This window comes from Cryptomeria japonica, chromosome 1 (genome assembly GCF_030272615.1).
Source record: "Cryptomeria japonica chromosome 1, Sugi_1.0, whole genome shotgun sequence".
In the NCBI taxonomy this organism is placed as follows: domain Eukaryota; kingdom Viridiplantae; phylum Streptophyta; class Pinopsida; order Cupressales; family Cupressaceae; genus Cryptomeria; species Cryptomeria japonica.
Window position 1 is genome coordinate 703,158,415 of NC_081405.1, and position 15,528 is coordinate 703,173,942.

The 15,528-nt window shown below is 31.6% G+C and overlaps 1 protein-coding gene across 1 annotated transcript; it reads left to right on the top strand.

Moving 5' to 3' along the window:
- The first annotated feature begins 5,790 nt into the window (after nt 1-5,790).
- Nucleotides 5,791-9,589, top strand: LOC131858643 (uncharacterized). The gene is made up of 2 exons (XM_059211945.1): nt 5,791-6,058; nt 8,817-9,589. The coding sequence occupies exons 1-2, from the start codon at nt 5,791-5,793 to the stop codon at nt 9,587-9,589; spliced, it is 1,041 nt and encodes a 346-aa protein (XP_059067928.1).
- Nucleotides 9,590-15,528: the final 5,939 nt, after the last annotated feature.

Below are 15,528 nucleotides of genomic sequence, written 5' to 3' on the forward strand. Positions count from 1 at the left end.
AACATTTTGCAAATAAAAATCTGACATTTTGAAAAGATTGCATAAAATTTAAACACACAATGCAAAGAAACACAAGTTCTCTCCTTTTTTTTTTTTTTCTCTTTTAATGAAAAACACACTAAATCTAGATCTAGATCTAACAAATGCGATGCAAGAGGAAGTAATGATAGATTCACATCGGGTTCACCAAAATGTGTAGGGGAAAAAGCGAGACTAGGACAATGTACCCTAATCCTAACTTTTGACACACATTGCGGAATACGAAAGAGCCTAGAGATATCGCACGGTTGGCTACTTCTTTTGGTGAAAGAGAGAGCCACGGGATATCTATTAGGATTTCTATTCCCTTGTTGAAATTGAAAGCTAAAATGATACAAGTTCAAACCCTAACCTCAAAATGTAAGTATGAACTAGTAACAAGATTGCAGAATTGAGATTAAACAATGAACAACTGTAAATGTAGGGATAAAATAAGAATGCAGATATGTACCTGGAGTCAAAATCAGACTGAAAATGTTCGGGACGGGGGCGCGGGCGCCACTGTCCTGAAAACTGCACCGGAAACCACTGTTTTGCACCCTGAAACACTGTCTGGAAACTGTCGGAAAGCTGTCTGTCCGGAGGACCAGGGCGCCCAGCGCCTCTGTCCCAGGGACCAGGGCGCCCAGCGCCCCTGTCCTGGCAGGACCAGGGCGCCCAGCGCCCCTGTCCCAGTCTTCTGAGCTACAATTGCACACAGAGTTCTGTCTTAGTCTCCTCTTTCCGGATCTGTGTCCTACGGCATCGTCCGAATCCCGAAACCCGCAATAATATCTGAAAAGGGGGAAGGGCGGCTATATAGGGTTTTGCCTTAGTCAAACCCCCGCTTTGGTGATTTCCACCTCCACGAATAGCCAAGTTGTTTTGTAAAATGTATTGTGTGTGCAGACCTAGTGTGTGTGCAACGTCCAAAATGCAAGAAAGCAAACTAGAGCAACCTAGAAAGTAAACCCTAATTGCTTGTAAATGATAATGCAAATGCTCTAAATCAAGATGCAATGTGATCTAAAGCATGAATAAATGATATATCAAAGCTTATGTAAGGACATGAAAACAATATGAAATCATACCCAACCCTCAAGGGAGGAGTACAAGCCAATCTTCAGTCGGTAATCTCCTATTGTTCTTCAATGTCTTCCAAGCCCTAATTGGATGAATGAATGAATTTGATAGATGCTTGATAGAATGATGTTGAGTGTTGTTGAAGTCTTCAAAGATTTGCTCTTTTGCTGCATATGAAGTTCCTGGAAACAAAAATCGGATCCCTTCAAATGAGGAAAGAGAGCTTTTATGTATGAAACCCTAGGTCGTAAATTCATATTTTGGCCGACCTAGAGATTGAATATCCCGCCAATTTCTTGGGGTTAAGCTTTATTTTATGATTGGATCGTGCTCCCAAAATTTCAGGAAAAATGTCCGGGACCATGTTGCATGGGCGCCATGGTCCCGACAACTTTTCACCAAATTTTCAGGGCCGTCGGATATGATGATTTTAGAGAGAATCCCGAAGTTACAGGTGATTTCGAGATGTTTAGACCCCAAAACCAAGCCCCCAAGTTTGAAATAGGACTTAATTAGGGTTTTTGATTAAGTGATGTATTGGAGGAATAAAATGCGAAGGGCGCGCTTTAGTGAAAGGGCCCTACTTTATGATGTAGAGAATGATGAAATAAGACTTTAGACCTAATTAATTTGATTAATTAAGTGCTTAAGGAGAAATGCAATGCAGAATGCAAAATGCGCTAAGGCGGGTGCTAAACTAGGTGTGAAATTGTACCACCCTAGCGAGTGCGTACAATTTATGACGCTACACCATGGAAGCCCATTGAAATTACCCAGGTACCCTTCAGACAAAATAATTCTGCTTGAAATGTGTAGACAAATAGCAGAAGTTGATAAGGTAATGGGGAAACAGGGGTTTGTTATATTTGAATTTCCAATTAAGGTTGGTGATTACTCATTTGCTGACATGGATGTAGCTCACACAGCTGAAATTGACATGGCACATCTCCGCATGTACAACTTTAGTGACATGAGGTACAATTTTGATCCAATAGGACTGATCAGTATAATAACAAAGGTAGACTACAAACATGAACTTGCTTTAGAAGATCATTGGGCTAATTGCCAAAATGAAAAGGAAATCAGAATCAAAGATTACTGTAGACTAAATCTGCCTATCATGAGAGCTTGCAAGCTCGATAGAATACTTGAGGACATGGAAGAAGATGGAAATCAGTTGGATCCAATTTACTACACAATGAGCATATGTTTTCAATCGATGGATAAAGTGAATTGGTCTATAGTTGAAGATGTGTCAGTTGAGAACAGAACAATGAATGTGATACTAATGTCAATGGAGTGGTTGGGAAAACCTTATTCTCTACTACCAATACATCATTCTACCAATCAAAATACAAATACAATTGTCCAGCCATTAGATGCGACAAACTTGGACATGGAAGAAGACAGTGCATGTCTTCATCTTGTAAGAGATAGAGAAGAAGTTTTCACAAAAGGAAATGATGCGGCCGTGAATGACGTTGAAGGAGAAAAAGAAGATAATACACCATTATTAAAAAGGCAAAGGTTTGAAGGGCAAAATGTTGATGCAACAACATTGGAAATAGGAAATATTCAACCATGCTTTAATATTGTTTCAACATCCAATTCACCTTCCCACAGTTACAAATCAATTCAAAGTGTACCATGCTCTTTGACTCTACCTTTAGATCACTTGGCTCCTACTCAAAATGTAGATGTACAAGGAATCTATAGTGCATTTATAAATTGGAGAACAAAATTGCAGAATTATGGTGTGCATGTGATAAAGAAGGCAAAAAAAGTTTATAGTCGTATCATTCAAAAAACAAATATTGCAAGGGAACTTGATGAAAAAATTGAGGAAGAAATTTTCATGTGCAATCAATATATTGAAATTTTAAAAGAAATGAAAGTAGTTCCTTTAAATGAATTGGAGGCATTGGGAATTGAACAAAACAAAGTGTTGCTTAATGAATGGCTCAAAGCAAGATGAGACACAAAACACTTCTAAGCTACAAAAAAAAATTGAATAGATTGAAAGAATCTATCAATTTTTTTTTGAGAAAGATAAAAAGTTTGTCGAAGATCTTGATTGCACCTTTCTAGAAAGTTCTTTGATGGTTCGACCAACTGAAGAAATCATTAAAGATTTTTCAGACTCCCTTCACAGAGAACTATCTAAACAAGAGATTGACAACATGATGAGTAAGAAGACTAAAATTGGTCAATTTGAAGAAGACTCTACTCAAATTACTCAATTACAACAGAAGATTAAAAGAATTTTTCTTTTTGTACAAGTGAAAAGGAAGTACAAATTGGGACCAGATGAAAATAAAATAAACAAAGCTATAGATATATTTGTTCACCAATCTCTGGTGGAGACATAAACATTGTTGCTATGTAACACATCTTCTAACATGTATCAATCAAAATGTTAGTAAATTTTGAAAAAGTATAAATATTGCAATCAAAGAATTCGCTCTTTTATTCTTTGATCAATTCTACAAAGAATATGGTTACCACATTCTAGTTTATGTAATTAATTGATCTTTGTAATTGTTATATATGATCACATGATTGAATGTAAATTTCCATCTACTTTGTCATTTATATTGTATTTATCATTACACAAATAAAAGTAAATCCAATAAATAATAATCATGCATATTTATTTTATCGAAAAGTTTATATAACAAATTGAGTGTGACTTAAAGTTTGATTGTTTCTTATGTTTTCTTAAATAGAAAAAAAAACAATGTATGCATCTCATACAAATAGCTTATCCTATGTGAAAAATAACATATGCAACTTTAGTTTAATTAATAAAATTCATATACAGTAATTAAAATAGACAATTTAAATACAAATCATTTTGCAGTTATGCCAGAATAGAACTTTACATTTCAATTTGAAGAACAAAGAAGACAACATCGTAGGGAATATAACAAGACATATCAAAGAGAATATCGAAGAAGGAAACGAGAACATGTGGAAAATGTTCAAAGTGAAGAGAAACATGTACATAGTAATGAAGCGAACAAACAAAATTATAGTAGAAGAAGAGCACAGATAACAAAACAACAATTAGAAAATCAAATTCCAGAAGAAGAAAATATAAGAAGGAGGGATTCTCAGCGTAATTCACAACAATTATGTCTTTATCAAATATAAAATAATCAACAAGTTCCTCCCTGATCTAGTCCAAGCCCTCAATTTGAGGACAAAAGAAGACAACAACAAAGAGAATATAGAAGGGCATATCAAAGAGAATATCGACGAAGACAGTGAGAGGAGAAGACAGATGATCAAAGGGAAGAACTTCGATGAATGCGTAATAATGCGGATAGAGAAAGATATGGTAGAAGAAGAGGAGAGATAACAGTACACGAATTAGAAAATGAACATTGAGAAGAAGAAAATTTCAGCACAAATGGCCGACAAGGAATTACAGAACAATCACCGACAAATGAGTATGTGCCTAAAAATAGTCCATATGTCTAGCATGATAACTTAAATGAAAGAATGGAAAATAATGTAGACAATCATAGTGGAATGCTACAAAATGTTCAAAGTCAAGAAAAACATGTACATAGTAATGAAGCAAACAAACAAATTTATAGTAGAAGAAGAGCACAGATAACAGAACAACAATTACAAAATAAAATTCCAGAAGAAGAAAATATAAGAAGAAGGGATTCTCAGCGTAATTCACAACAATTATGTCTTTATCAAATAGAAAATAATCAACAAGTTCCTCCCCGATCCAATCAAAGCCAACAATTTGAGGACGAAAGAAGAAAACAACAAAGAGAATATAAAAGAACATATCAAAGAGAATATCGATGAAGACAACGAGAGGAGAAGACAAATGATCAAAGGGAAGAACTTCGACGAATGCATAATAATGCAGACAGAGAAAGATATTGTAGAAGAAGAAGAGAGATAACAGTACAAGAACTAGAAAATGAACATCGAGAAGAAGAAAATTTCAGCATAAATAGCCGACAAGGAATTACAAAACAATCACCGACAAATGAGTATGTGCCTGAAAATAGTCCATATGTCCAGCATGATAACTTAAATGAAAGAATGGAAAACAATGTAGACAATCATAATGGAATGCTTCAAAATGATTTTAGAAATTTGCAAGTAATTTTTCGAAACCGAATAGATAGCTTTCTCTATCCAACAATGTGTTATGTGTGCCAAGAATGTTACCTTGGAATAAAAGTCATACGCACATCAGAAGGTCCTGTTTGTAATAGGTGTTGGCAAGAAAAAGGAAACAATAGATTTTCTTCTTCAAATGACATGGACCTAGGACCACAACCCAGAGAACTTGCTAATCTAACTCAGGTAGAAGAAATGTTGATTGCTCGAGTAAATCCAATTTTACAAGTTACACATGCAACAGGTGGTCAATATAAATACAAAGGTCACATGATAAGTTTTCCATAGAATATTCAACAAATTACAAAAGTTCTTCCTCATTCAATCAAAGAGTTGCCAATAATTATTGTTCATAGAAAAGATCAAAAAGGCACAAACTATAATTTTACAGTGAATAGAGATCATGTGTACAAAGCACTACAATACAAAGTTGAAAATGATAAGTTCTACTCTGATTTCACAATTGATGTCAATGCCTTAAATGATGTGGAAAGAGATTGTGACCACAACATATTCAAGCAAATGAAAATAGTTAATATGGAATTTGATTCTGATTCAAATGAAATAGTATTTGTTGGTCCGATTATGGAGACAGATGAAAGAAACATAATAGATCACACTACTTCGATGGCTTCAAGACCACCTAATGTGCAAAAAGAAATAGAATTAATCCATGCATGGATTAATAACCCACACGCAGATCCTTTACAAATGATTGATTGGCCTGCAATTGGTGTGTCTCCAATTAACGAATATGTCACACTAGGATTACTTGACATGGCATTCCCAGCATTGTTTGCTGATGGTAGATGTGACTGGTTAGAACCACAAATAAGATGAGTTCACCTCCATGAATATGTTAAGCATTTGCTCTGGTATAGGGATCACCATTTTGGCAAACACCCAAGATTTAGGTACTACATGATGAATATGATAATGAGACATCGAGCACAAAGTTCAAGTGTAGTTTTTGCAAAAGAAAACTTTCAAGATTTGCCCATCACCATAAATGAATTACGTGAGCACATGGAGCAGTTGCCAACCTCACACCTGGCTGATAAGTTGATGCGATTTGGGACAACATTGAGAGGAACTAGGTCATATTGGTCAAAATGCAGAGCAGAACTATCTGACATGCTACATCAAATAGGAACACCAACAATATTCTTCACACTAAGTGTAGCTGATTTGTATTGGCCGGATTTACATGCATTAATGCTAGGAACAACTCCAAGTAATCCACGTGAAGCTCAAATATGGAGGAAACAAAATGTTATTGACTACCCTCACATAGTTGCCCACTATATGCATTTAAGACATTCAAACTTTAGAAAAGAAATATTAGAAAAGGGCTTCAATGTTAAAGACTATTGGTGCAGATATGAGTGGCAACATAGGGGATCACCACATGTTCATGGATTTCTATGGATACATGGAGCACCAAATATGGATAATATAGATTGGTCTAATGAACAAGAAGTAAAAACCGCACAAAAATATTTTCATTCCATAGTTCATGCATGGAATCCAAGAGCTGATCTTCATCAATGAAATGTATAGGTATAATTACGATGAACAATGAATTTTTTTGTTTTACATCACAAATGTAAACACCTGTATGAATAGCCAATTAATACATTAATATTTGTTACTGTAGGCATTTCCAAATTTTTCTCTACATCCATGCTTAAAAAATACAAGACAACTTATTCAAATGGATATAGATCAAGATTATGAAGAAATCCTAAACACTGTACAAAGACATACAATCTATAGAGAGGGTGCATGCTTAAGAAAGAAAAAGGAAGCATGGTTTGTAGGTATGTACTTTAAAAAATTTAAATTATATATGTAAAGAGTAAGTATAATATTGCAACAATGCTAAAGAATTAATTTTTATATAAATTGTAGATACAATGCTCCTTGGAATTTAAATTTGCATGGTTCAAAATTATACGAGGATAAAGATACCGATGAAAAAAAATTTGATCCAGCAAGGAATGATGATAGAGTCAATTCACATAATCATTATATATTGCAATTATGGAGAGCCAACATAGACTGGCAACCTATTCTCTACAAACATGCTATGATAAAATATATTGCAAAGTATGCAGCAAAAGCAGAGAAAAGCTCAGAAACCTACCATCAAATGTTGATGCGTCTTGCAAATATTGAAAACCCAGATGATCTTGCAGCAAAAGCATATAGGAAACTTCTAAATGAAACTATTATTGAGAGAGATGTTGGAGCTCAAGAAACATGTCACATGCTGTTAGAACTTCCACTCATTGAAAGCAGTAGACGGTTGTTAATCTGAATGTCTCACGTGAAGTATTCAAACCCGTGGCTATAAATGATGGAGAGGAAAATCAAGAACAAACAAAATCATCCATCGATGGATATAGAACAAGGCCATTGTCTATGGAAGCTATCACAATGATTGATGCAGCTAGATCATGGATTTATAATAATAGATGAAAAAGTGATATCAAATGGAAGGCGAGGAAAAATGCAGCAATAGTTAGAGTGTTTCCAAGATTTTTTTCCATGCCTCCACGTGAGGCAGGAAAAATTTGTTGATTTTTGTTTTTCAGAATTGTTACTCTACAAACCTTTTCGTGACATAAGAATAGATATTGGTGATGACAATAACTCTATAATATCAAATTGGGAGACATTTAATTATAATCCATGGCATGTGGAGTGAACAAATAATGCAGAAAATAATGAGAATAGTAGTGATTCAGAAACTGAAGAAAATGGATTTGTTCATGGAAACACTACAGAGCATGAATGGGAAATCATTTCCAGATTACATCATGGTCAATTAATGCAAGTTTCTGAAATAGATATGTTGGGAAGAAGAGATATTGATAGGCAAACAAATTGGTCTTTCGGATATCCAGGTGATGAATACACATCTCGAGCAATCAACTTCATCAATACAGTGAGAGATAATGGATTCCATATATATAATGATGTAGCATAACATATCGATTACAAAAGCCTCAGTGGAAAACAAGAAAAAGCATTACGCATTATTATGTCACACTATTCTAGCGAAAAAATGTGACACCATTATATATGATAGTTCAAGGAACAACAGAACAAGAAAGTCATATCTCATTGGTGCAATGAGTAAATCTCTAAAAAATGCAGCTATGCCTAATCAATCTCCCCTTTTACTACTTGCACCAACCAGTGTCCCAGCATTCAACATAAGCACATCCACAATTCATTCAAAGTTGAAAATTCCAATAAAAGATTTTAGTGAACTAGAAGGAACAAGATTAACACATTTTCAAGAAGAAATGTCTCCTATCAAATACATATTGATTGATGAAATGAGATTCATTGGAGAGAAGTTGTTGGAGAACATAGATTGTAGACTTCGTCAAGCATTCCCAAAAAATAGTAATCTCAACTTTGGAGGTAAATGCACAATTGCAATTCACTATTATTCAAATTTCATTGCATAATACTAAATGAAAAGTTTATGTATAAAAATTTTATACTGTCAATTTATAATATATCCATTAGTATTTTTCATTTTTTTCTAGGTATTTCTGTGATTTTAGTTGGAGATCTAAATCAGTTGCCTCTGGTTAGAGATAGACCAGCATATGACAGCAACAGACGAGCAAAACTATTGTTGGAAGACTTCAAAATTGTGGTAACGCTGGAAAAAATATTTAGACAAGATGGAGAAGAAATACAACAAAAGCAATTTCATGAACTATTGACAAACATGAGAGAAGCACACCCTACTATTAATGATTGGAAGTTGTTAATGTCAAGAACAAATAGTAATCTTACTGCACCAATGAATGAAGAGTTTGACAATAACATTCATTTATTCTCCACAAATGATAATGTTTACAATCATAACAGAAAAAAATTATATTTACTAAAACAACCCATGGCACGCAGTGTTGCAACAAAATCTAGAAATGTTAGTGCAATGGAAGGGAGTTGGCAGGATGAACTTGATATGGAATTACTGATCTCAAAGAATGCAAGAGTAATGTTAACTACTAATCTATGGATAGAAGTGGGTCTTGTAAATGGAGCTTTGGGATATGTTGAAAATATTGTATACAAACCTGGAAGTATGCCACTAGAACCACCAACGTATGTAATGGTTAAGTTTGATACTTACTCTGGAATACCATTCGATGCTCAAATCCCACAAACAGTTCCTATCAGTGCAACACATAGAGGATCTACGACCCATATACCATTGAGATTGGCTTGGGCAATGACAATACACAAATCACAAGGTCTAACACTTGAAAAAGCCACAATTGATATAGGTCCAACTGAAAGAACATGAATGACATTTGTAGCTATCTCTCATGTAAAGTCCTCAGAAGGAGTACGAATAATGCCACCATTTACATATGATCGATACGAAAAAATGAAAAAGGGAAAACAAGTTGAAAAATGCATAAATGAAGAAAATAGACTGAAAGCTTTAGAAATAAGTTATTGTAACATATTATCATAACCATTCTATTTTTTGTCTAAATTTTTAAAAATTTATTTAGCTCATGTCAATATACAATAATCTTGTAATTTTTGGTTTTATCGAGCTTATTTTACTCAAATGTACTACATCTATATGGTTATGTCATAATTGATTACATGTTTATCACTGTCAATTGTTTTTATATACCATTATTTACTATGCCACTGCAATTTGTAGATGTAAGATGGCAAAACTAAATCTTTCAATAGATTACTTTTCTGTTGCACAATAGGGGTCACAATTCAACAACAAAAATATGTTAAGACATAGGACCATTACTGTTGATCACATGTTTGAACATGATGATCTCCAAATGATTCATAATGCAGAAAGACCTGCCTTTTTGTCTTCCAAAAGATTCATACAAGAGAGAGGCTTAATTACTTTTCGACCACCAGCTCTTAGAAACTCTAATTAGTTCTACAGAGATCTTGAAATCATAGAATTAATCAGTTGTGAACATTGTGATCCAATAGAAGTACAATTTGTTCCAAGAGAGGTTTGGTTTGACTCGCCTGCAATGAGACCTGAAATCGATTATCAAACTATATTCCAAGAAAATGGGCCGCTGTATTTAACAACAATGCTTAAAGGACCACAAATGAGTACTATTGGCCTATCAAACCTACACTATCATGGACAACTATTTCGTATGCAATTTGCATCTCAAATGGATAGTATATGGAATCGACAACTCATAGATAGATGGGGCCCACAAGGAGTTTTTTAAATATACCATATTATGAATGCATACCTAAGATTGTCAGAGAACAAATATCAACATGGAGACAAACAATTTGCAAATTCTATCCAAAAATAAATGAAGACATTGGCACCTGGCATCTCCACCGACACACCTTTGAGCACCTATATTGGTTTGACATCATCGATCCTACAACTGAAGATTTGATTCCGATAAATGCTATCTAGACTACAAATGTTACTGACTTTAAAAAAAAGTAAAGTACCAAAAGCGGGATTTAAGTTCTCATTACTTTTAGTTGAATTTTTCAAAAAATTGACTTCTTTAATTTTTCTTATTCAATACTTATCTCATCTTAAAATGAAAACACTATTTATTTCAATGATCTATTTGAGAGGTATTATTTTTAACTTTTGATTGTATTCAAGAAATAAAGTTTAAAGGTCACAATAAATTGGGATTTAATATCGTAGAAGAATGCAAATATGGTAGCCATTATCTAATGCATGCAACAATATTTTTTCACTTTTTAATTTCAAAAATAGAATACAATTTCAAAATTCCATTGTATGAGTCCTTACTAAGAGGTTGTGATTTATAAAGTGCCTCATCAATATTTTCTTCCACTCTGTATGTTTGTTTCCTCAATATGTAAATTCATATAAAAAGCATTACATAAAAAAAAATACTAATTAGCGAAAAATAAAAAGCTGAGGTAAAAAAACTACAACATTTAGAAGCAACTTCATTTACTATATTTTCATAAATTTTTTATAATTTTTATAAAATATTTACATACTTTGATCCATAAATTATTATTCAAACCCACAAATATTGTAATCATATACCATTAAAAACTATACCTTAATTGAACATTGAAAGTACCACCAATCTAACTTAAAAAACTTAAAAACATTAAAATTACCACTAATCTAACTTTAATCTTAATTTTTATATCATCCACTAAAATTGAAGTTCTCTAACCATCATGTTTTCTATATTTTTGATAAAAATGTTGTACAACATTTGAATATGTTAACATGTTGCAGGTTTGATGGAGGATAAAAAACCAAAAAGCATGTGGGAAGACCTACCAGAACAATTGTTGTTAATGATTATAAGAAAATTGTCTACCAGACATTTATCAAGAATGAAATTGGTATGTAAGAGTTGGAAAGACATCCTTTCAAAACCTGATATTTTGGGAAACATATTTTCTGAAAATTTTCCTCCAAAAAGTAATTTCTTATTGCACTTTTTTCCGTTTGAATCAACAAGGATAAAATCATGGGTCATGGAAGGTGATACGGATTTCTATAGGGTACCTACAACAAAATTCCCAAAGTATTGCAAATGCATAGAGATGATATCCAATAATATGTATTGTTGCTCAAAAAGGATAAAAGATTTTGATTTCAATTTCTACTTATATGACAAATCAAATGCAAGTACTCCATCTTGGATTGAACTTTCTTCTATAAGAGATATCGCAACAATAATACGTACTGATTTTATGGCGACAAGTTATGTCTTCTCCACTAATCAGCTAATAATCTTGCTTGGACAATACTATAAGAACTGCAATGGCCGATGCTATATTGAAATTTATGAGTCAAAATCAGATTCATGGAATCAAATATATGTTGAAAATTCATACTATCCAGTGGGAAGAGGTTTTTGTTGTAAGGGAAGATTTTACTAGATGAGAAATCATACAAACAATGGCGAGATTGTTGAATTCAACTACACTACATTAACTTGGATGATAATTCCATCACCAACAATTACTTCTAGAAAGTATGCACCAATTGCAGAATTTGACTCTCATGAAGTACAAACAAAAGTTTATGAAAATTATTTTGATGTTATGATTCACTGGAAGAGTTTTACTACGTCTTGGGAAATAGCTAGATGTGACAGTTGCATTGTGTTGGTTGACAAAGAATATCATCAAATGTGGAAATTAGAAATAGATAATGAAGAAGGTGAAGAGACATATAAATGGTCTCCTTTTCACATTGATTTACCTAAGAGAATTTACAGGATAGCAGTAAATAATAATGGATGCATATTAATTGTGGGAGAGAAAGTATCATTATACAATACTGAAGGCAAAATACTACAGTCCATTGAATTAGAAAAGTTTGATCCACAACTTCTTATTGAAACCAATAAGTATGGAAATTATATACCATTGTTTTGCATGCCTTTAGATTGTATGAATATATGGTGGCCATAATAATTTGTCCACTACATTGTATGAAAATAATCACTTATAAAACTTTATATTTTTCATGTGGAATGACAATTATATTGCAATTAACTTTATTTAATTTCAAATATACTTTTACATATGTTTTTATTAGATGTTTCATATTGATTTATAAATAGTAAATATTTGATGATTCAGAGGGAATTTAAAAAAATTCAAAATATATTTGGTTTGTCTATTTCTAGCGTATTTTAACGTAAAAAATTCAAAATTTTACCCTAACAATATACGGAACTCCCAAAGATTAAGGAATAACGTAAATTAAATGATAATATTAAAATAATTATCATCTGCTTTTCTATTAATTATTGAACCAAATTTAGCTCTAACTCTAAACTTACTTTTTACAATACATAAAATTGAACCCTAATCCTAACCTGACAATAAATCAATATTACAATTTTATAATGATTATGTTTTAATTTGGGTCAAATTGTTTATTTTTAAATAAATGTATCTTATTAAACTTAAATTATTTAGGTTAAATAAATCATTTTTAAATCGATTTAAATAATTTAAATGAAAAATATTATTAAATTTAGAAAAGTATTATTATTACTTATTATTCAGCTGATGGGGAAATTTTGGAATTTAAGTTTGAAGGAAAAATACTACAGTCCATTGAATTAGAAAAGTTTGATCCATAACTTCTTATTGAAACCAATAAGTATGGAAATTATATACCATTGTTTTGTATGCCTTTAGATTGTATGAATATATGGTGGCCATAATAATTTGTCCACTACATTGTATGAAAATAATCACTTATAAAACTTTATATTTTTCATGTGGAATGACAATTATATTGCAATTGACTTTATTTAATTTCATATTGATTTATAAATAGTAAATATTTGATGATTTAGAGGGATTTAAAAAAAATTTAAAATATATTTGGTTTCTCTATTTCTAGCATATTTTCTGTAAATTTTATATCACAATCAAAAAATTCAGTTTACAAGGTAGAATAAATTGAATATGATAACCTTTATCGTATGCATGCATAAAAATATTTATACTTTTATATTATGAAAAATTCTTTAACCCTAACAATATACGCAACTCCCACAGATTAAGGGATAACGTAAATTAAATGATAATATTAAAATAATTATCATCTACTTTTCTATTAATTATTTAACCAAATTTAACTCTAACTCTAAACTTACTTTTTACAATACATAAAATTGAACCTTAATCCTAACCTGACAATAAATCAATATTACAATTTTATAATGATTATGTTTTAATTTGGGTCAAATTATTTATTTTTTAATAAATGTATCTTATTAAACTTAAATTATTTAGGTTAAACAAATTATTTTTAAATCGATTTAAATAATATAAATGAAAAATATTATTAAATTTAGAAAAGTATTATTATTACTTATTATTCAGCCAATGGGGAAATTTTAATATTAATAAAATTATAGTGGTTCGCCACTTTTATGGAAAAAACAAAAAAAAAATTGAACAATATTTAATACAAAAATATGTATTATTTTAAATTTCATATGATTTCAAATAAATTGTGTTGCACGTGACAATGCTATATATATAGAGAGATAGATCGAAGCTTTAATTTTTCTATTATTTCAAAAACTTAATTTTATTGCTTGACATTTTTTTAAAAATAATATGTATTTTATAATTTAATTTCTTTACAATTGCACCTGCGGATGCTACTAGCATATATATAGAAATATATATAAAAAAAGTTGAGAGATATCGAGGCTTTCATTTCAAAATTTTACTCAAAAATTAATAAATTAATAAATGAAAGCCTGGATATCTCTCGACTTTATTTATATATATTTCTATATATATGCTAGTATTTAAAACAGGGGCATATGCCCTTAACTATCCTCTGGCTTTTTCTTATTTCAATTTTTTTTTCTTCTATTATTTTCTCCCTCTCTATGTGTATCCTTCTTTATTAATTCATGGGTTTATATAATGTCATAAGGTGGTTACCAAAAATCGCACCCTTTCATAACTATAATAATGTTCATAATTACATTTATTTAATTATATTTATTACAATTTATTTCTACGAGAAAAAGTCCCATAACAATGCATGAAACCTATTAAATTCTCGTATGCTATGTTAAAGATCCAATTAGAAGCCAATAAAATCACTTTAAAAGTATCTCATGTGCAAATACTTGTTGAGCATTTAGTCAATGCCACCTATGCTAGATATTTTTTTTTCCTTCTCCTACCAATATGAACACTTCTTCCTCATTTAGACATGATCATGGCCATAACTATACTGGTCATTCAAGATGTGGCTCGAATGGGTCATAAATATTTCCTCAATATTAACATCATGATTTGTCTCCCTCAACACAAGGATATTCTATAAGGTTCCTTTTAATGCAACCTAACCTCCTTGGTTGGCATGATAGTGGGAAGTTAACCTCAATTAGAGCTTATTATTGCACAACTATTCACATATAGTTCTTGTTGATCCAAAATAAAATAAGATAATAGAGCACTATCATGGGAATTAGGTCTTTTTAATGACTAGGATCTCTCAAATTGCTAGGGAAAATCCCCTAATAATGACCAGCTCTTCCTCCCATTAGTATAGCTCTTATTGCTAAGCAATGTGTCCACTTTTGTTTATGTACCTTTAAAAACAAAAAAACAAAATACATTAAATGTGATAGTTAAATATCTATTTGTTGAAGTCAAATTCAATATATCATGAAGTTGATTTTGAATTTTAATGGTAATTAAAAAATTATATACATTTTAAATTTTAAT